This window comes from Centropristis striata, chromosome 11 (assembly GCF_030273125.1).
Source record: "Centropristis striata isolate RG_2023a ecotype Rhode Island chromosome 11, C.striata_1.0, whole genome shotgun sequence".
Lineage (NCBI taxonomy): Eukaryota > Metazoa > Chordata > Actinopteri > Perciformes > Serranidae > Centropristis > Centropristis striata.
This window is the reverse complement of record NC_081527.1, coordinates 24,982,161-25,004,268: the sequence shown is the minus strand read 5'-3', so window position 1 is coordinate 25,004,268 and position 22,108 is coordinate 24,982,161. Positions and strand designations below refer to the sequence as shown.

Here is a 22,108-nt window from a genome sequence, read left to right as displayed (position 1 = left end):
ACAAGTCATGAAAGCAGGCCAACTGCTGCTAAATCCTGAAACAGACAGGATCACGAGTCACTCATCAGAATAGGAAAATCAGCTCACCACTTTGTAAACTCTCCTCTTGCCAACACTGATACCTGTCCAGCTGAGGTTTCCGATACAGGGTTAAGGATGCAACTTTTCACGATTTACAGCATGAGTTTACAGACAGATTTTGACTGAAAAAGTGAGAGTACAGTGAGGACTGTTCTTTATGGTGAATGGTGCATTACATTTTGCTGTAATTGTACCTTTTACATTTCCATATGCGAGATAAAACTAATTCATTAATTTGAATGCATTATTATATTGTTATTATATGTTGCCGTGAAGCAGGAGCGGTTGTGTCATCCTGGGACATTTTGTGCCATTGAGGACAGGTTTTCTACTCTGAGACATTTAATAAAAACAGGCTACGAATATCTGTGATGAACTCTCTATTTACTTTCTGTCTGTCTTGCTGCCATACATTTAAATGGCTTTCACTCTCCTTAACCTTACATTTACTTCTTTTGTTTTTTCTTTTCTTGTTAGTTTGGGAATATAACTACTTTATAGAATGACTTCACCTGTCAGGACACTGTCATATCTTGAGTCAATTCAGCACTAGTTATGCACAAACTGCTTTTGGCTCTGTTGTAGTGTACTATTTGACTCTTAATTCGAGATGAAGACAGACTTTGGATGATTCACTCACAATATTTTGTCATTTGTGTTTCTTTTATTGACAGCTGTGACACCCACTGACAACCTGCAGCACCTGGAGGAGGAGGGGGAGGCGAACAGTTCCAACAGCCAATAGCAAAAGCTCCCAACATAGAAGAAGCTGATCTGCTCCAAACTGGTAAAAACTTTATTATATGACAAACTGAATATGCTTTTCATGTTTCTGTGTATTAATAAACACTGACTAAAGAACAGCAGGAAAATCAGAAATAATGTAATCTAGACCCAATGAAAGAAACAGACATTCTATTTGCTTTCTTCTAAAAGGAGAATTGATTAAAATATGTTTTCCATTGAGTTTTAGCTTCCTAACAATGGTAGTACCTCAGCAAAGGAATCAGTTTAGTAATAAATTAGCTCTAATGAGCTCTTTTTTTTTAAATTAAAACCAAACACTTCCCAGGAACTTTGGGGCTCCAGTTACTAAATCACCACTAAATCTCTGTTAACAGTTGATCCTGGTCCCAGGTCATTGTGTTCAATGCACAGCCCATTCTTTAGTGCTAGTCTTGTCCTGTAGACCAAAATAAATTGTGTTTAATGTGTTGTAATTAGTCACATACACAGATGCCAGACCCATGCTACTGTTATCAATACAGCTTAAAATGGATTCATACTTGATGCATAGGGTTAACAGCAGAACCCCTGTAGATGATGACACTAAATAGATATATAATAAAATATATGGCTGTCAAAATGTTGAATCCATTTCATTTCTAAATCAAAAATAGATCAAAGTTTGGACTACCAAAATTGAGAATCCCCACCCCAGTATGGTGAAATAAGTTATTGTTATTATATTGTTAATATATCATATGGCCCCTTTATACCATGTATATGACAGATGTCAGGTCATAAATCAATGATCTGTTGAAAATTGCCAATGAAGAGTTACAATAATGATTAGTGGTCGACCGATAAAGGTTTTTTAAGGCCGATACCGATTATTTTGACATCAGTCTTAACCGATCCCCGATATGTGCTGCCCATTTTTTTGGCCGATTCTTGAAGCCGGTATTGCCTTTTCTTCCTCCATTTACATGATAAAAATGACAATGATAACAAATGTTACACAAGTCTCAATTTAAACAAAAAAAGAAACATTTATTAACAAAACATATTAACAGTTGGATATCAAACAATGTGTATGTTGTTCTAGGCCTGGAGGTGGTGGCGCCTCAGATGATCCACATATTTGATGTGTTTTTCTTTTTTCTGGTATCAGCAGCAGCTCACCAGAGAATGGCAGATGTTGCACCGAGCCTTGCCTGCTGTTGGCTCAGTGAAATGGGATAGTTGATCGGCGAACGCACGCACGTATCGGCCGATGCCGATACAAGTAAAAAACGCAAATATCGGCCCGATATATCGGCCTGACGATATATCGGTCGACCTCTAGTACTAACCTATATGGGGCCAGGTGTTTCTGAGCCTCTGGTTGGTTATTGTGTTGCATGAAAAAAGACAACATTTTTTTTTTAAATTGCAGCTTGGAAAATTACATTTGAATTAATTGTTCAGCCCTACTCCTCCGTCTCTGGTCAAAGAAATTTGCTCAATGACTCTTGGAATCTCTCTTTGGAATCAAATATTGGCCCGAAATATCGGCCGGCCGATATATCCGTCGACCTCTAATAATTATAGTAATAATAATACTAATAATAATATTTTTTTGTTAAAAGCAATCCCAAGATTCTACAAAGTACAACAAGATTTAAAAACAGGTTGAAAAACAAGAGTTGATAGTCTAACAATGTCATGGCCATCAGCAGTTGGAAAAATCTTAAAATCTAAAGTCAAATCAAAACATGGATTTGGAGAATCATAACAGGAGCTTTAATTCTGTTCCCCATCTATTGCTGTGCCCTCGCTGTGTTTCTGTTGTTCAGTACAGTACATAGAGCGGTGCACGGGTGGAGCAGAAGGTCTGCACTAGAGATGTTTATGCCAGATGTGTGTAAGTGAAAAGGAACAGATAACTGAGCCTCAATAATCTTCACTCACACTGGAAAATATTTGACAAAAAAGCCGCCCACGCCAACCAATCACTGCTCTTGTTGTCAACACATCGTATCTGGACACTGGAATGCAGAATATGTCCAGCATGCATTGCATCAATCAGCAGCAATAGTAGACCACTTGAATGAGGCTCCAAAATATGAATATGAATATGTTTCAGGAGGGTGGTGACTACTCTCACAAAACAAGTTTTTGGCCATAGCTCATGAATTCACAAGTTAATTTTGACAGAATTTCACACAAATATCCATTAGGATAAAATTAAGTTATGACATTTTATATCCAAACGGTCAAAGGATAACTTCAGTATGTCCTTCATAGTGCTCTCGAAAACACTTTTGTGGCCATTATTCAACGTGATAACCAGCCGGGGGAAATCTAGTTACTGTAACTCCATTCTATCAATAGATGTGTAGCTCAGCTGCTGTGTTGTAAACTGATTTCCAATAAAAAACTTTCATTTGCATAAAGCAAGCATATGTGCCCACCAAGGTTATAATAGTTTTGGATTTTTCTTTAGTTTTAGTTTTAATTTCGTTGTACATTTTTGTTTTCAAATTCACTTAGTTTTAATGAGTTTTTAAAGTAAGTTTGTGAGTTTTAGTTGAGTTTTTATTAGTTTTAGTGTTAGTTTTAGTTTTGTTTTAATGGGCTATGTGTTGGGTGCGAGATTCAAAGAGGTCATAATGAATTTTGCCTTTATTTCCTTTGGTTTATCCATCTCAGCCCCAATAAGGTTATTAACTCTTACAGTTCTGGGTGTTTTGAATTGTGGTTGGAGTGTAGACATCCCAGTCTCAGTAAACATATTTACCATGTGTTCCTGTATGTTCACTAACCAGCAGCTATTTAGTTGGAGCTAAATAAATACTTTTCATGTCATCCAGAAAGGATTATGAGATTTGTAATATCATGGTTGAATTGAAGACTTCCACTTGCACACAGTGAAAGCACAATGTCCAAAGTTTACAGAGTGTTACGCCGGTGACACTTTTACTATAATAACTAAACGGTTTGCGCTATTTACGGTATTTAAGGTAATTTCAGTCATGCTTCTCCCGGAAGCCCACAAAGCAGGAATACACACAGTCACCGGCGGAGAAATAGAAACACTGGATTATGTATGAAAAAATTTGACAAAGACGAAGACAAAGGACATTTTCACTATAATTTTAGTTTGTGTTGTAACCACACAATACAGTTTCAGTTAGTTATCGTTTTTAAAAAAACTCTGCCCACTCTCAGTTTAGTAAGAATATGAAATACTTAATAAAATATTCCTTTAAGATGCATTTCAAAATGTTTTAATTTGTGATTAACTGTGGACAATCATGCGATAAATCCATAGACTGTAAATACCTGAACCAATTGACAGTCCTAATTATGCCTATCATATAGGTCCATAGCTATAACTCGTCATATGTAAAGCAGCTTACCACTTTAGCCGTTAGTCAATTTGATTTGCACTTTAATAGACAGTACATGTCTTTGTGATAGTATAACAGCATCTTGTTTAGGCTTGTAAAACAGTATTTTTTCAAAAACCAGGTCATTATAAGTGGAAAGCTCAACGTTTAAAAGGGAACACTGAACTGTGATGAAGACTGGCAGGAATGTGGAGAGCTCTGGCTCCTGCTGCTGCTGAGAGCCCGCTTGGTTTCCCAGCAGTCCCTGCTGCCTCTGCTCAACATGCTGCTAACACAGGAAATAGAAAGAGCTAGAGATTATTGTGTGTGTGTGTGTGTGTGTGTGTGTGTGTGTGTGTGTGTGTGTGTGTGTGTGTGTGTGTGTGTGTGTGTGTGTTGATTCTTGGCTGTATGCCCAGAGGTGATACATGGGAGAGAGACCTAAAACAAGAGCAAGAGAGGAGGTGGAGAGTGGAGGAGAGAAACACTCAAATTATATCGTGCACACTTCTAAATGCTAACTCATGGATAAATCAAAAAAAATAAAACTACATGCATTTGAGCATGAAATCTTAAAAGTGCAGTGTAAAAATGCACAAAATTACTTCTTGCAATTAATGTTGGTCTGCTGTTCTTGCACTGAAAAAAAAGAAATTACAGTAAGTGGTTATTTTTTATTTGCTTCAAACCTTTTGTATTCCTATTTATACTGTTATATATGCATTTGAGCATTAACTGTGTTAAGTAACTGCACTCTAAACATATTTAAAATTGAAGTTTCATCATATCTGGTTAAGTGCACGGTCCTATATGTGGCCCTGTGGTAGTGTCCATGAAAAATTGTGGCCCCCTCCAGCATTTAAGTTGCCCTTCCCTGATATAGGCTATTAGGCTATACATATCACAGATGTATAATTCCCTTTTTCGACCGGAGCCTGTTCCCGGCTGGTGCCCATTTGGAAACAGTTCTTTGGTTTTCCACCACTTAAGAGCCAGCTCCCATCCTGGAAATCTGGTTCCACAGCAGCACCAACTCTTTGCTGGTTTTGAACGGCGAACCGCTACATCAGTGGCTGGGGGCGGGGCTATCTGACCAACAAGACCAACTCGGCCGTCGTAAGAGACCAACTGAAATGTGTATCATTCATCTATTTGATTTGTTTAACTGCAATGTGCAGCACTAGCGGGCTAGCGTTAGCTTACAATAAAGTCCAACATTAACATCTTACGTTCAGTGTTAATAAGAATGTAATCGCCGTCCATAGCATCAAGGTGAGCAGCACACATGTGTTGTACATGTCGTGTTTGGATGCCAATGTAGGCTCACAAAGCCAGGAGCAACATTTGTAAAGAGAGATGTAGTCTGTGGTTGTTGCTGTTGTAGCCTGCTAGCCTGTATTAATGACATTGCAGTTAAACAAATCAAATGAATGAATGATACACATTTTAGTTGCTCTCTCTTAACAGCACTGACTTGGTATTGTTGGTCAGATCGTTCTTCGGGTCTCTCCTGGGTTTGGGAGCAGAACAAGCCCAAAGCAGCAACTGCACTTTTGGAAGAAGCCCAAAAAAACGCAACTCGCAACTGCCAATATTTACAAGCAACGTTTTAAAATGAGCCCAAAGCAGCTAGTAATAAGTAGACTATGGCTGCACTTTGAACCAGGCTTCAATTACAACAGTGTGACAGTGTGAGTGGAGGCACAACAGTGATTGGACATTACCTTACACCTTCTAATGTGCAATAGAATGAAGGCTGGTTAGAGGTTTGCCCTGGGCACTCTCTCCCAGAGGATCTGACCCGGGAGCGCTGCAATTAATAGACCAACAGCATTACACTGCATTAGTTTTGAGATTGGCTCATCTTTATATCAACATAGACTGTATATAAATAATGGACGTAGTCACTGTGACGTCACCTATTGGTTTGTGGCCCGTTGAAAGTATTGAGTTCAGCGTTACACTCGTCACCATCTTGTGTCGTCATCTTGTTTCCTCTACGGGGAGCAGACCATATCTGGACTGTGGAGGAGGAGAGGGATCTGATCACTGACTACAGCCTCTCTACACCTCAACCTGACTGAGAGAAGCTGTTGCTAATTCATGTTAGCATTAACTGGAGCATTAATTGGGATGTTAGTTTTGGCAAAAAACAAAAACAAAATGTTTGTTACTGACCTCAGAAAACTGAGCAGCGACTCCTTGGAGTGTCTGTTAGTCCAACCAAACGCTGAACAAGACATTTTAACTGAACAAAACGTTCAAATAAACTGTCATTAAGTGAAAATACAGTGAAAGGGTCAAAGATATGAGACCACTAAACGTCCCTTTTTAAATATATATAACGTTATATATAACTTTATTGACACATTGCCGTGGATACGCATTGCTCTGCTCCTGATGACAGCTCACCTTGTTAGTGACCTGTCAATCAACGGTAGCCACGCCCCAAATGATACGATTCTTTATCTTCTATTTTCTTCTAAATGGGGCCATTATTAGAACTATTAACATTAAATTGTCTTGAAGAAGATTTTTTACTAGCGATTGAGACCATAGTGTTGTCCTTAAAAACATTTCTCAGCTAATAAGTCAAGTCAGAAGTTTTCAAATTTTGCACTGAAATGAATGGGCAGATTTTTTTTGCAGCAAAATTTAGCGCCCCCTGCTGGAATTTTGGGTAGAATGCAGCTTAAGGCACTTCCTGGTTTGCCTCTATGCTCAGACACAGAGATTGCCGCCCGATATCAACAGCACATGCTACATGAGGTTTTAAGGACCAAAGGTGCCCATCTCAGCTATGCTGCAGCACATATTTGATCCCTGGTGAACTCAATAAAAAAGACATTGAAATTCATAAAGCCAGAAACAACAGCCAAGTGTTCTCTTGGAAAGAATAGACCTGCAGGCATCCAGGGCTGGAACCCATACTCCCTCTCTCATGACTATCATATGCTTAGATAGAGAGAGAGACAGAGAGAGAGAGAGAGAGAGAGAGAGAGACAGAGAGAGAGTTTTCCCCTTCTGCTAGATCATAATTCGAGTTAAATTCAGTATGTAAAGGTACAGGTCTGTAGGATATTGCAAGTAAACAAAGGATTTACTGTTTATCCACCTTTTCTCTGCATTTGGCTTGTTTTCCTGTCTGGTTCTGCGTTCTGCAGGAAATGAACAGGACATATTCCTAATCCAAATGAAATCAGTCCTTCAGTGTTTATCTTTGCTGTGTGTGTCAATGGGAAACGAGAAACAAAATCTTCTGATCCAGCTGTATATTGTGTGTGTGTGTGTGTGTGTGTGTGTGTGTGTGTATCATTGCATGCTGTTACAATAGGATGGGGAACTACTGTGTGTCTGGTTTAATAGCATTGATTAAATAATATTGGAGATCAGATCAGACAGTGATAACACATGGAAGCGGAAGATTAATTGGAGATGCAGCTCAGCACTGTGTGTCAAGTTGTTTTAGTCATAAATCTTGAATAAGATCATTAATAAATAATTAATTAATCAATTATTAAATTAATAAAGTATGCTAGGGTTAAGAAAATGATGACATAAATGTATGTACAGTACAGGCCAAAAGTTTGGACACACACCTTCTCATTCAATCCGTTTTCTTTATTTTCATGACTATTTACATTGTAGATTCTCACTGAAGGCATCAAAACTATGAATGAACACATATGGAATTATGTACTTAACAAAAAAAGTGTGAAATAACTGAAAACATGACTTGTATTTTAGATTCCTCAAAGTAACCACCCTTTGCTTACTAGAATATAATACTTTTTTGTTAAGTACATAATTTCACATGCGTTCATTCATAGTTTTGATGAATCTACAATGTAAATAGTCATGAAAATAAAGGAAACGCATTGAATGAGAAGGTGTGTCCAAACTTTTGGCCTGTACTGTACGTAAATGTAAAAGTCAATTTCCATGCTCAGTGATGTCTCATAAGTTATTGCAGCAATAGATACCATTTTTTACACAGATTGTGGGCTAAATTGCACTTTTTTTTAACTTAAGAAAATGAAAACCTCTAAAATATCACATCAAGACACCAAGACCTTGGATGGAGAGCACTTATTTTCTTGACACTGCTGAGAACCCCCCTTTATTAAGAAAAGCTCTTACTGCAATGAAATAGCTAAGCCGACTACAGCAGGCAAAAAGAACACATTTTACTGCATAAGGGGACAAAGCAATGTATTTGTATAAAGGCATGTCTGTAAAGAGAAGACTTGTGGGTACCCATAGATCCCTTTTTCATTCAGATATGTTGATGTCAGAGGTCAAGTGTCCCCTTTGAAAGTGACCATGTCATGGCCATGAACAGACAGAGGGTGGTAAGGTTTACTTCCTCCATACCTGTGTTTGTGTGAAGGCTAATATGACATAATAAACATATTGTGTAGAAAAAAGAAAAAAACACACACATAAGCCAGTCTATCTAATAAAAGCATCAAATGTAAGATGCCAAGAGTCATTGAGCAAATGTCTTTGACCAGAGACAGGAGTAAGGCCCCATATAGGTTAGTACTAGAGATCGACTGATATATCGGGCTGATATTTGTGTTTTTTGCTTGTATCGGCATCGGCCAATACGTGCGTGCGTTCGCCGATCAATCAGCCCATTTCACTGAGCCAACAGCAGGCAAGGCTCGGTGCAACATCTGCCATTCTCTGGTGAGCGCCACCACCGCGAGGCCTAGAACAACATACACATTGTTTGATATCCAACTGTTCAAATGTTTCTTTTTTTGTTTAAATTGAGACTTGTGTAACATTTGTTATCATTGTCATTTTTATCATGTAAATGGAGGGAGAAAAGGCAATATCGACTTCAAGAATCGGCCCAAAAAAATGGGCAGCACATATCTGGGGATCAGTTAAGACTGATGTCAAAATAATCGGTAATCGGCCTTAAAAAACCCGTATCGGTCGACCACTCGTTAGTATCACATCAGATACTTGACACAGTCAGCTTTCTTTACACAGTGGTAGCATGCATTACACAAAAAGTAGACACTGTGTGTGTGTGTGTGTGTGTGTGTGTGTGTGTGTGTGTGTGCGTGTGCGTGCGTGTGTCAGCTATTCCTGCTATTGTTGCTAGGTGCATGATGTCACAGTCTAACCCTAACGTCATTGGCTGTTTCTTTCTCCTGTTTTCTGCCTTTCAGATCGTGTGGCCAGCTGAAGGGAGGGTTGAAGCCAGTGTGGAGAAGCAGCAAGGCTTTCCTCTTCCACCACACTTTGCTTTTGCTTCGGCCCCGTGGAAGCACTCATCCACACCACTTCACTGAAACACACTCATCACTCTTTGTCCTCCTTTCCATTCTGTCACTGTCCTCGTTCTCTCTCTTTCTATTCATCTATCTGTCCATCTTGGAACAAGTCAGCAGAACCTCAGCACCGCAAACCACTAGATACCTCCCAGTCAATCCAGTCAAATCAGCTGTCCCACTCATCCTTCTCAGGCAATGCAGTAGTATAGTTGAATACAGGACTTCACCAGCCCCCAGCCCAGAGTCTGGCTCCGAACCAACGAGTCCTGCAGGCGATGAGGAGAGCCAGGGGGTTCATCTCTTTCTAGACTTTCTCTTCTCCACATTGTGTCTTCATGTTTTGGGGGTCCTCCGGTGCCCCCGCCCTCTGTCGACCCCCCCGTACCCGCTGCCACCACGGCCGGCCACCCCAGTCGCCTCGTTGCCATGCCGACAGAGACACTGGCTCCAGCCCTGCCAGATAGCAAGGCTGCTGGCCCCGCCACGGCCTTCAGTTCCACTGTCCCCCTTCGCATCCTCAATAAGGGCCCTGACTACTTCAGGAGACAGGTACTGATACATTACACTAGGGTGGATTCAGGTAATGGGGGACACTTTGTAATGTGGTACACTTAAGGTTTGGCTGGTTTATTTCCTGCTTAAAATAAATATAGTCATCAAAACCTTTACTATTGGTCTACCATGGGAGTCATGTGACTGAAATGACATAAAATATTTTTAAATTTAGAAAAATATAACAAAGTCAAAATTGCAAAAAGTGTCCCACATTACCCAAATTCACCCTACATTGTGTGTGTGTGTGTGTGTGTGTGTGTGTGTGTGTATGTGTGTGTGTGAGGGGCATTTTATGTCAGCGAACTATACTTAAACGCATGTATAGCGCCTATGCCACCTCTAGCGTGCGCATGTAAATTCCATTCACTTTCAATGGACAGACGAGCACCACGTAGGCATCACGCAGACACTGCAAATGCGTTGTTGCGCATACGCCTAGGTGACAGGTGAACTCAAATACGTGACATGAAGACCAGCGTGACAGTTATATATATATATATATATATATATACACATAAAGAAATAGCTTTGTAAGAGCGATCTGAAAAACTGTCAAATATGCTTTTCTACAGAAATCTTCCTGTGTTTTTACTATGGGAGCCAATGAGGTTGTTAGTGCGTGTTGGTGGATCATCTGTGCGTCCTACGCCCAAACTATAACTCTGACAGCTTTACCAGAGGATTGTGAGGAAGAAGACTTATTTTCCTACGTTTTGCCTGGAGCGCAGTTTTCAAATTTATTTTTTGACGATTTTTTCTCTCCCCTCTACACTCTGGCGATGATGTCACACACTGTGACATGAACATTCCGTGCAATACACACCCATTATAATCTCAGAATTTCTCCAAAAATGATCATGGTCATTGAACAGGGATTGATAAAAAATTATATGACCTATCGAAACGTGGATTAATACACCGATACACAAGACTTGTGCCTACTGTTTAAAGTTTAAATGGAGTCTCTAGGTGAAATTATGCCAGAGAAGTAGATGTTTAAAAATCTCCAATTATTGTTCTTTTTCGCTCATTTTTTTTCGGCCGTCCCATTCACTTCAATGCAAAATTTTGGGCAGTTTTTCGCGACGTAAGTAGAGAAAAGTAATAGCACACTGATCCCGATCAAACCGCACGTTTTGATATATAATTAGTGGGACGAAATTGTGTCCGGAAGAGGAAGAATAAAAAATTGACAGTATAACAATAGTGCTCGGGGCTTTGCCCCATGGCCCGAATAATAATAATAAATAAAATAAAATAAAATAATAATAAGTCTTCTGATTAGTAAAAAAAAATCTGAGTTTTTCAATGAAATTTGTAGCAAGCAAATCAGGCAACAATACATATGCAATAGCTAACTACTGTCCCAATTTTAAAAAAGTTGAGATGCTGGGAAAACAAATTGCAAACTTCAGGATAGTAATGCTTAGGTACTCCACATACACTAAGGAGCAATTGCTCACTCCATGCACTCCAAGTTTTCCACATGACAACAGAAGACAATATGCATAAAGGTGTTGTCAAATTGTCGTCAATGGTCGACCTGTGTACAAGTTGGAGCTCTTCTAGGTTTGCAAGCTGTTCTGGGTCCTCCTTTTCTCTCTCTTGTTGCTGGATTGGTTGAAACCTAGGTATGCAGGAATAAGTGGATACTAGGGTGGGCATGTATAGAAAATGCTTAAGGTTTGTGTTCATTAACATATTTTTAATCTGTGTCTCAGGTGGAACCAAACCCAAAGCGTCTCAGTGCTGTTGAGAGACTAGAAGCTGATAAGGCTAAATATGTCAAGAGCCAGGAAGTTATCAACGCCAAGCAGGAGCCAATCAAACCACCTGTGCTGGCGAAGCCTCCTGTTGGTCACACTCTCCTGTCCAAGAGAGGCTCTGGGATTGGTGGAGGGGGAAATGGAGGTGGGATACCTTTTAAAGCATCCAATAACAACGCCAAGTCAGACACGTGCGCAACAAGCAGCGGCAGCAGCAAGCGGGAGAATTTAAACCTGGAGATCCTTAAAAATCTGCTGAACTCATCGTCCTCTTCAGGAGCAGGATCTGAAGGACTCGGAGGTGGAGCTAAGAGTGCTGTGTTGATGAGGTCATCAGGAGGGATGGCCAGGAGTTGGACGCCATCAGGGTAAATTACTGCTTTAACATTTAAGCTATTTTTGTGTTAACTGCATAAAAGAAGCAATTGTGTACTCATGATGTATCAAATGCCTTGTCATATTATCTGATGATAGATGCAAAAGCTCTTAGTAAGCAACAGTAAAATAAGTAACATATTGGCTCTTAATGAGTCATTATTAAGTAGTTATTAATGCTTTATTCTGCATGGCCTTATTATACAACCAGTAAGACATTAACTAAGAGTTTTCCCTCAATAACCTCAGATTTATTGCTTATTAGTAGTAAGTAAGGAAGTTGTTGTATATGAGTCACGATCTTAATATGCTTTACTTTGTATGGACTATAAGTCTCTACATAGCGGTGAATGAAACCATAGAAACGGCAAATAGCCACCTTCTCCAGACCTTTGATGTGACTGGTGGCTCCTTTTGGATGATAAGTTAAAAAAAATATTCAAAATCACATTTTATGTTGGACTAAAAAAGACACAAAATTACTAAAAAAAGACACAACAAAAGAGACAAAATGACAAAAAAAGACACAAAATGGCCAAAAAAACACAAAATGACTAAAAAAAATACACAAAATGACCAAAAAAATACACAAAATAACAAAAAAAGACACAGCAAAAGACACAAAATGACCAAAAAAGACACAAAATTACTAAAAAAGACACAAAATGAACCAGTAGGTCACTGGTAGACTAACATTGCCAAAAAGTGGGTCACTTTGTGGCCACTTTGTAGAGTAATGATTGACATTAAAATCTACCAATCCTCATCCAATCATCCAAAAGGAGGTGGCTATTTGCCGTTTCCATGGTTTCATTCACCGCTATGTAGAGACTTATAAAGTCCATACAACGTAAAACATATTAAGATCATAACTCGTATACAACAACTTCCTTACTTACTACTAATAAGCAATAATTCTGAGGTTATTGAGGGAAAACTCTTAAATGTGTCTTACTGGTTGTATAATAAGGCCATGCAGAATAAAGCATTAATAACTACTTAATAATGACTAATTAAGAGTCAATATGTTACTTATTTGCATGCTAATGAGCAACTAATTAATGTTGAATATGTGTTCCCTAATCGAAAGTGTTACCAACTTTTCTTCTAAATAACTTATGGTTTGCAAAGTTTGGCAAGCTACTGTAGATAACTAGTTGAACAACATAGACACAATGTTAGCCAAAGTCATATGGTATTATCACAATTAGAGTTAAAAACACCACAACAACAGGATAGTTGAAGCTCTGTTTAAATTCAGCCATTCAGCCTCTCCGCTCTAAAGTTTCAAAACAAAGAGAGAAAATTAAAAATGTATAATAATTTTACATTAAACTATAACACAGTACAGTACACTACACTAGTAAGCAATACAGGTCGTCTCCTTTTGTCACCACCTGTTGACCAAGGTTATAATAGTTTTGGATTTTTCATTAGTTTATGATTTCGTTGTGATATTTTGTTTTCAAATTCAGTTAGTTTTAATTCGTTTTTAGAGTGAGTTTGCTAGTTTTAATTAGTTTTTATTTTTTGGAAAATACTTAGTTTTAGTTTAGTTTTTATTATTTTTAGTTTTTTTGTAATGTAAAGTATTTGTTGGGTGCGAGATTAAAAAAAGTCACAATAAATGTTCTTTTATTTCCTTTGTCTGATCCTTTTCAGCCCCAATAAGTTTATTAAGTCACAAAACCAGATAGATGAAATAGATTTCATATCAACCAAAAAGGTTTACGTATGAAAAAAGTTGACAAAGATGAAAACGAAGGACATTTTCACTATAATTTTAGTTAGTTTTAGTTAGTTTTGTAACCACAAAATACAGTTTCAGTTAGTTATCGTTTTTTAAAAAAAACTCAAAACAAGAGTGTACAAAAATATTTTTTCAATTCTAGTTTTTGTTATGTCGTTAGTTTTAGTTTACTATAATAACCTTGCTTTCTACCCTCTTCTACTACATGACATGTACTTGTCTTCCTGTTTTCTGCTCCTAGGATGCCACTAACGTACCGGTCTACAATGACACTTAACGAGCAACCAGCTGACTCAGCTCCCAGTCCAAGTACCTCACACTCCCTCCGCTCCTTCTCCCACTCCCTGAAGGTCCCTCCCATCAACAGCACGGGACGCCGCAGTCCACTACAGGGGGGAAACCTCAACCTGAGCAGACGAGGAGAAGGAGTCATAGATCGTTCTCGCTCCCCACTACCGCCTCTCCTCACCTCCCACTCCTCCTCCGACCTCCTCCGACTGTGTAACGGCAAGCCTCTTCGCACGGCCCGATCCAGCAGCTCCTCAGCTCCTCCCCTCCCTCCGAAACCCAATCCTGCCTCCCTGCCTCCTCCCGCACTCTCCTTGTCTCTGCTTCCCCCTCATCCAACTCCATCCCTCTCCCTCTGTGACAACACCACCCCTAAGTCGCTACCTTGTGAATTCGGAGATCCTTCTAACACTTCAAGCGATGCCAACCTGGAGCTGGAGCTGGGTTCATCAGTGGCCCGCCGCTCCTCGCTACACAGATCTAAATCAGACTTGTCAGACCGATATGCTAGGGCTGGAGCCGACGTGGAACGCTTTTTTAACTACTGCGGCCTGGACCCGGAGGAGCTGGAGGCAGTCGGTCCAGAGAACTTTGCGCGGGCCAACTCAGACATTGTCAGCCTGAACTTCAGATCAGCTTCTATGATCTCCTCCGACTGCGACCGATCGCGGCGATCTTCCAACGACGGGCTGTCAGACGCGGACGAGGATGAGGACGAGGAGGCCGGGGAGCGTGTTCCCTATGGCATCTCAGCTGTAGAGAGAAATGCAAGAGTCATTAAGTGGTTGTACAGCATCAAACAGGCAAGAGAGACACAAAAAGTCTCACATGTTTAGGACAAGCGCTACAGTGGATCGGATGGACTGAAACCACAGACAAACTGCCCCTTGTTTCATAGCTGGACCAGAACAGGCTTCTCACAGGCTTAGAGACTGCTGTCTTGGTGCTGAGCTGAAAATATGTGAAAATGTATTGATGGATGAATGAATCGATGGAAGAGAAGCCTCTTGGTAAGAAAACTGACTTAACATTTTCTTTAGAAAAAAAGAGATGAATAAAGGACTGTAATCTACTTAGGTTTAAAAGAACAAGACAACACTATGAACAGAAACAAATAATACATGGACAAAATGCTGGGTCTGGAGAGACAAACAAACATGGGACTTGTCTGAAAAGGAACTAGTTAATGAACTGTTTCTCTATGGACGCTGTATAATCTGACAGACAAAGTCTGTCAATTTGCTTGAGCAACAAAAGCAAAATGCACTGCGATCCTTCAAGGACCCATGAAGTGGTCACCTCACTACACATGGTTCTAGGCCTTTCTCACAGAGAACATTTGGCTTGACCAATGTAAAGCATCTCTCTGTCCTCTCAGCAGCTCCTGAGCAACAAACTACCATAGACACTATTTACTAATCTGATTTGACTGATAAAATGGAAGTGTGTATTCCCTAAATTGGGCAGAACACTTCTATACAAACAACTTCTATTTGGAATACCAAAATTTGTTCGACTTTTTGTTGTAGAATTTATATGATTCTGCCTCCATCTCAGATTTGTTGAGGAAATGTTACCATAAGGCAGTCAGCAAACAGCTCTACTTTATCATCAGTTTTTACATCTATGAAGTCAAATCCAAAATGTATACATATATCATTATAATCTATTAAGCATAGCTCACTAGTTCTCCTTAATGTTGCATTAGCTAGGACAACAAAAACAGCCTAGTTTACTGATAGATGACTTACAGTTCAGTGCAGTTAACAAATTGTCAATCGTTTGTTTTTGTGTTCCATCTATAGACAGTAAATAGAATTCATCGCAGATCAATCAATTTTGCCTACCTTCCTGATGAAGAACAGACAGTGCGGGGGACTTTTTTCTGTTGTATTTAAGATGAAAAAGTGACAACAGACTTTATGCTAGCTCTGTTCCACTGCTGCATTTACAACAATGTCAAGTGTCCACTTTGAGAAAGGCCTACGTCACACTGTTGACATGTCCGTTAAAACAAACTTTGAATAGTGTCCTGACAACTTTGCGAAACAGATACTGAACTCTATCTGTCAAAATCACGTTGAAAAGTCAGCGATGCTGGCACACCGTTTGACCATAATGAACCAGCTCAGTTAAGCTGATATTTGTTATAGTTGACTGTTGAAGGAACTATAACATTGCAAAATGTTCAGAAACTCATTAAACACAAATGATGGTAAGCTACGTGTGAGTTGAGCTGGAGATTGTAATCGGTATGAAGGCTGAAATGTGTGATGCCTGAGTGATGAAGGAAACAGACAACACTGACATACACACACAATAAAAACTTTAATCTCTCAAACACACTACATAAAGGTTACACCACCATATCATTGTGCTCATGAATTATTAACAAATCTGTCATTAACCTGTTCAAGTCCAACCAACAAAACATTTCAGATTGGAGAGTTTTAGTGTTCTGTGATGGTTATTCAGAGGCTTCTCCACACTAACAGGAACATTGATATTTATTATTTCAAAATTACATTTAGTCCAGACATTTTTTTTGCCATTAAAATGGTGAGGTATGGTTACATTTACTAAATAAAGCAGTATAAGGCATAATAAATTCCTAACAGGGATCACAGGGGCATTTACGCCAAACCTTTCCGGTTCCGTTTAAATGAACCCTATCACTGCACTGCAAAAACAGAAAAGTTGGGTGAACTCAAAATTTCAAGGCAACAAACTTCGATAAAATTTTAAGTTGGACAATTAAACTAAATATTTTAAGTTTTGTTTTTGAGTTTGCTCAACTCTGAATTCAGATTTATGTCAACTCAACTGTAAGTTGTACTAACTTATAATTTTACATTGTAATAACTTTTAAGCCTTACTTCTGCTAACTTCTGCAATGTGCTGAATTGGCACTATTGTAACGCCGCTATGAAATGTCAGCTAATGTTGCGACCACAATTTTGAGCTACTCTTGTAGCTGTAACAAGCAGCGCTGCTAGCATCAGTTATCTGTCTCATCAGTAAGTTTGAGTCAGATCAGGTCAAACTCCTCTGAGTCATATCATGTAATAGAAGAGAAAAGAAATAGACCACAGATATGAATTATCTTATGTCTTTGGTTATATCCAAACAAAAACTTGAGATGGTAAAGTGACCTAAACAATCAAACTTTTTGTGTGCCATCTAACGATTATTTTCATTATCGATTAATCTGTTGATTATTTAAGCGATTAATCGATTAGTTGTTGTCAATAAAATGTTGAAAAATATCAATCAGTGTTTCCCAAACCACAAGATGACGTCCTCAAATCTCTTGTTTTGTCCACAAACCAAAGAATATAATAGATAAGATTCAGTTTATTGTCATAAAGGAACAAAGAAACCAGAAATATTCACATTGAAGAAGCTGAAATCAGAGAAGATGGACTTATTGTCTTTAAAAAACTGCTCAAACCAATTATTCGACTATCAAAATAGTAATAGTAATAATTTAATAATCGATTATTGTTCGATTAATCGAATAATTGTTGCAGCTCTAGTGCCATCACTTCTTTACTTGCTCCTCAGTGAAATATCTGACATACATCCAAACGCAAATCAGCCAGAAAATTAAAAAGTTAAAGAAGCAGAAAATCCCTGAGTGCATCACATGAGTCACAAGTTTTTCCATCGGAGGTGTTGCCTTCATCTGGGATTAAAGGAACAAGAGATCAAGTATTTCCCAGCAGGAATATTACGGGACACCAAAACTCTCCTTTCAAAACAATGTTAGTACAGACGTGTCATTATGTAGACCACCAGGCACTATACCTAAACTAAAAGCAATATTAAGAAAGCTGTCCATTGATGATTACCGTACAGTACAGTATAGCATACATGTTGGTCATTTTATATGTCAAGGTTCTCTCTAAAAGACACTTCAGATGTAGGATGTTTGTAGTTGCTTCTACTGTAGATCACATTCTGCAATCTCACACAGAGAAGGAACTCTTGCAGTGCTTGCGCATTAAGTCGAAGAACACTTAACCCTTTGATGCACAACATGGGTCAAAAATGACCCACGTTAATTTCCCATGTTATTTCATGCTGGCTGTGTGTTTGAATCTCTCTTTTTTTATTACAACAGATCATTATATCCATTATTCCTTCCTTCCTTCCTCATATTTTATGAAGAAAAATATTTTTTGTATTGTTACATCAAGTTTACACACATGGGTCTAAAATGACCTTGTGCATTAGAAGCATAGTGATACAAAAAGTGATACACTAAATTAACAATTTGAGTATATGTGTCACTATGTTTGTCTTATTTTCAAGGTTTAACTTTAAAGCAGTTGTTAGAGCCACCAGATTACATTGGAAAATCACATATTTTAACATTTGAGACTTTAGAGCCACCAAATAATAATTTCCAATTGGAAGAACACCAATTTAACAAAATGAGATAGTTAATATTTGAGTCTTCTTTGTCAGGTTTTAAATTGGTGACAACATATAAACACCTTCTAATGCACAACATGGCTCAAAAATGACCTTGTGCATTAGAAGTGTAGTGATAAAAAAAGGGTTTTTATTCAAAAGGTAAGAAATGAAAACCAAAAATTAGGATGTATGAAGATCAAAAACAAGTTATTTGAGGAAAACCTGGAATACTGAATGATGAAATTAATTTATTGCAAAGATAAATAATATAAAAACTTAGTCGGGTCACTTTAGACCATGTTGTGCATCAAAGGGTTAATGCACCAGTCCATGTCATTACCTCTGCTCTGTCTCTCCACCTGAGTCCTCAAAGCCAGCCAGAGGAAGAACCTGTTGCTTTACTTGCTGTTTTCCCTGTAGAACCTGATAATGTAATAAATTCCCGATAATGTAATAACCCTGATAATGTATTAAAAATATGCACTTGAGTCCATTGAAAATGTAATAAAACCTGATAATGTAATAACTTCCCGATAATGTAATAAAGTGCATTTCCCAATAATGTAATACACTTTTTTACCAATAATGTAATAAAGTATAACATTAATGGGAGGTTATTACATTATCGGGTTAGCCTTCATTTCGCAAGTCCTGATAATGTAATAATTCCCCAATATTGTAATTTAACAGCAGACCACCCATTACTTGGGTTCAAGTGGTGATACTGTGTAGGCAACACTAGCTCAAGAGCTCTAGCGCCACCAACAGGTCAAAGTTGAATGTTTATTCACTTTTGACCCGTTCATCCGTTTTTCACAAACGAGGTATCCATGACACAAGTCAAGAGCTTCTTGAAATCTAAAGGTGCTTGGTGTTATACTTTATCACATTATTGGTAAAAAGTGTATTACATTATTGGGAAATGCACTTTATTACATTATCGGGAAGTTATTACATTATCAGGTTTTATTACATTTTCAATGGACTCAAGTGCAGATTTTTATTACATTATCGGGGTTATTACATTATCGGGAATTTATTACATTATCAGGTTCTACATTCCCTTATAAAGAACCAAGTTCACCTCTAACCTCACCTTTGTCATCTGTCTGCATTTCTGCATGTTGCTGACATGTCTCAAGGTCTGAAGCCATAATGGTGTGAATGCAGTGCCTCAGTCAGCGTCAACTAACTGTCTGTGTGTGTGTGTGTGTGTGTGTGTGTGTGTGTGTGTGTGTGTGTGTGTATGTTTGCCCCTCTTAACCCCCTTCGCCTCACTTGAAACCTGTGGAGCTGGATTGCTTCAGTGTGTCAGCTACAACCACCCTGCTGGGTTTACTTCACTTCACTGCACATTACACCTACCTGACAGATCCAACATGGTCTCACAGGAATCCGTGAAAGAGCTACGGATTTGCTTAACTCAAAATCCGTGGAATAGCCACGGAATCACTCAAATTTCTGTGAAACTGACATGGATTTCGATACAATGAAAGTTAATGACCGTCATATCCCGTGGCTATTCCAACATATGAAGTGAACATGTACATTCACTGAGTGAATATTTAGAAAATAAAACATATTTCTCGCTAGAAATTTGATCAAAATCCATTTTTATGCAGAAACTAAGTCAAAATATTGATTTTTTCACTAAAAATGAGAGAACTGTCCGCCATGTTTTTTGTTCTGACCGCCGGAACCTTGAAAGTCACGTGACTTGGACACAAACCAATAGGAAAAAATATCCATGGAATAGCCACGGGATATGACCGTCATTAACTTGCATTGTAGCGAAATCCGTGTCAGTTTCACGGAAATTTGAGTTATTCTCTGGCTATTCCACGGATTTTGAGTTAAAAGTGAATCCGTGGCTATTTCAGGGATTCCTGTGAGACCAGGTTCAACAGATCACACTATAGTGGCATCGGTGGAACAGAAGCATCAACATCTGAGCAACAATAGTCTATATCAGGGGTCGGCAACCTGCGGCTCTGGAGCCACATGTGGCTCTTCAGGCCATCTGCAGTGGCTCCATGTGGCTGTGACAAAAAAACAAAACAAAAAAATGTACATTTTGATTTTCATTTATCATTGGTGTAGGCCCAAAGCAATTTGTATTCTTCAATTGTAAAAATGTGAAGCTTATATACAGCAATAAAGCATTTTTAAATTAGTCAACTAAAATGTGCATCAAAAATCTTAAAAAGCTTTAACCTAGAAATTGTGCCAATTTTTTGTCTAGTTTTGAGGTCTAGCTTTCGATTCCAAACTCCAAAATCATATCAATAAATGCTCATTTTGACCAATTAGTCATGTTGCTGGACTAATTTAGACTCATGAGACGATTTTATTTTTATTCAAAATAAGGTTTGCGGCTCGATTGCGACAATGTTTCTCTTATTTTGGCCAACAATGGCTCTTTAGTTGGTAAAGGTTGCCAACCCCTGGTCTATATTCTTTGGCACACACTTGTTAATGGTATATAGGTATGAGTGATTTCAAAAGAGTATTGTAAATATGGTCTCAAAGGTCTATAAACATGATTGTTTTATTGTCGATAACATGATGAGGTGCTCAAACTGTACTATACACTACAGTAATAAATGCATATTTAGCTGAGAATATGAACACACTTATCATGTCTCAGCTTTTCAGAAAGACCCATTAAAGAAACCAACTATTCACTTATCCACTTTCGGTAACACTTTAGATTAGGGAACACATATTCAACATTATTTAGTTGCTTATTAGCATGCAAATAAGTAACATATTGGCTCTTAAATAGTCATTATTAAGTAGTTATTAATGCTTTATTCTGCATGGCCTTATTATACAACCAGTAAGTCATTAACTAAGAGTTTTCCCTCAATAACCTCAGAATTATTGCTTATTAGTAGTAAGTAAGGAAGTTGTTGTATACGAGTTATGATCTTAATATGCTTTACTTTGTATGGACTTTATAAGTCTCTACATATCGGTGAATGAAACAAATAGGACATATTGGTGAATGAAACGGCAAATAGCCACCTTCTCCACACCTTTGACGTGACTGGTGGCTTAGTTAAGATCATAACTCATATACAACAAATTACTTACTTATTACTAATAAGCAATAATTCTGAGGTTATTGAGGGAAAACTTTTAGTTAATGTCTTTCTGGTTGTATAATAAGGCCATGCAGAATAAGGCATTAATAACTACTTAATAATGACTAATTAAGAGCCAATATGTTACTTATTTGAATGCTAATATGCAACTAATTAATATTGAATATGTGCTCACTAACATAAAGTGTTACCCAACTTCCAACTAGCTAAGCTTCACTCAAGGCTTTTAGGCCACTTTACCCCTGAGCGAAATGTCTCCTTATTGTTGGAACATACGTTTAAAGCACAAGTATGCTTGTACTTACCATGTTGCTGGTTCTATTACAGGCTCATTCACCGACTACACAAACTGTTCATCATGTCAACAGTGACTCTGTCTCAC

General features: G+C 38.4%; 1 protein-coding gene across 1 annotated transcript in view; it reads left to right on the top strand.

Moving 5' to 3' along the window:
* The window catches only part of fam110b (family with sequence similarity 110 member B), a 50,918-nt gene extending 31,860 nt beyond the window's left edge, over positions 1-19,058 (top strand). The window contains exons 2-5 of the mRNA XM_059343935.1: positions 756-868; positions 9,362-10,015; positions 11,743-12,155; positions 14,154-19,058. Of these exons, the coding sequence (XP_059199918.1) occupies positions 9,893-10,015; positions 11,743-12,155; positions 14,154-15,036 (1,419 nt within the window). The 5' untranslated portion in view covers positions 756-868; positions 9,362-9,892 and the 3' untranslated portion in view covers positions 15,037-19,058. The remainder of the gene's footprint in view (positions 1-755; positions 869-9,361; positions 10,016-11,742; positions 12,156-14,153) is intronic.
* The last annotated feature ends 3,050 nt before the right edge of the window (positions 19,059-22,108 follow it).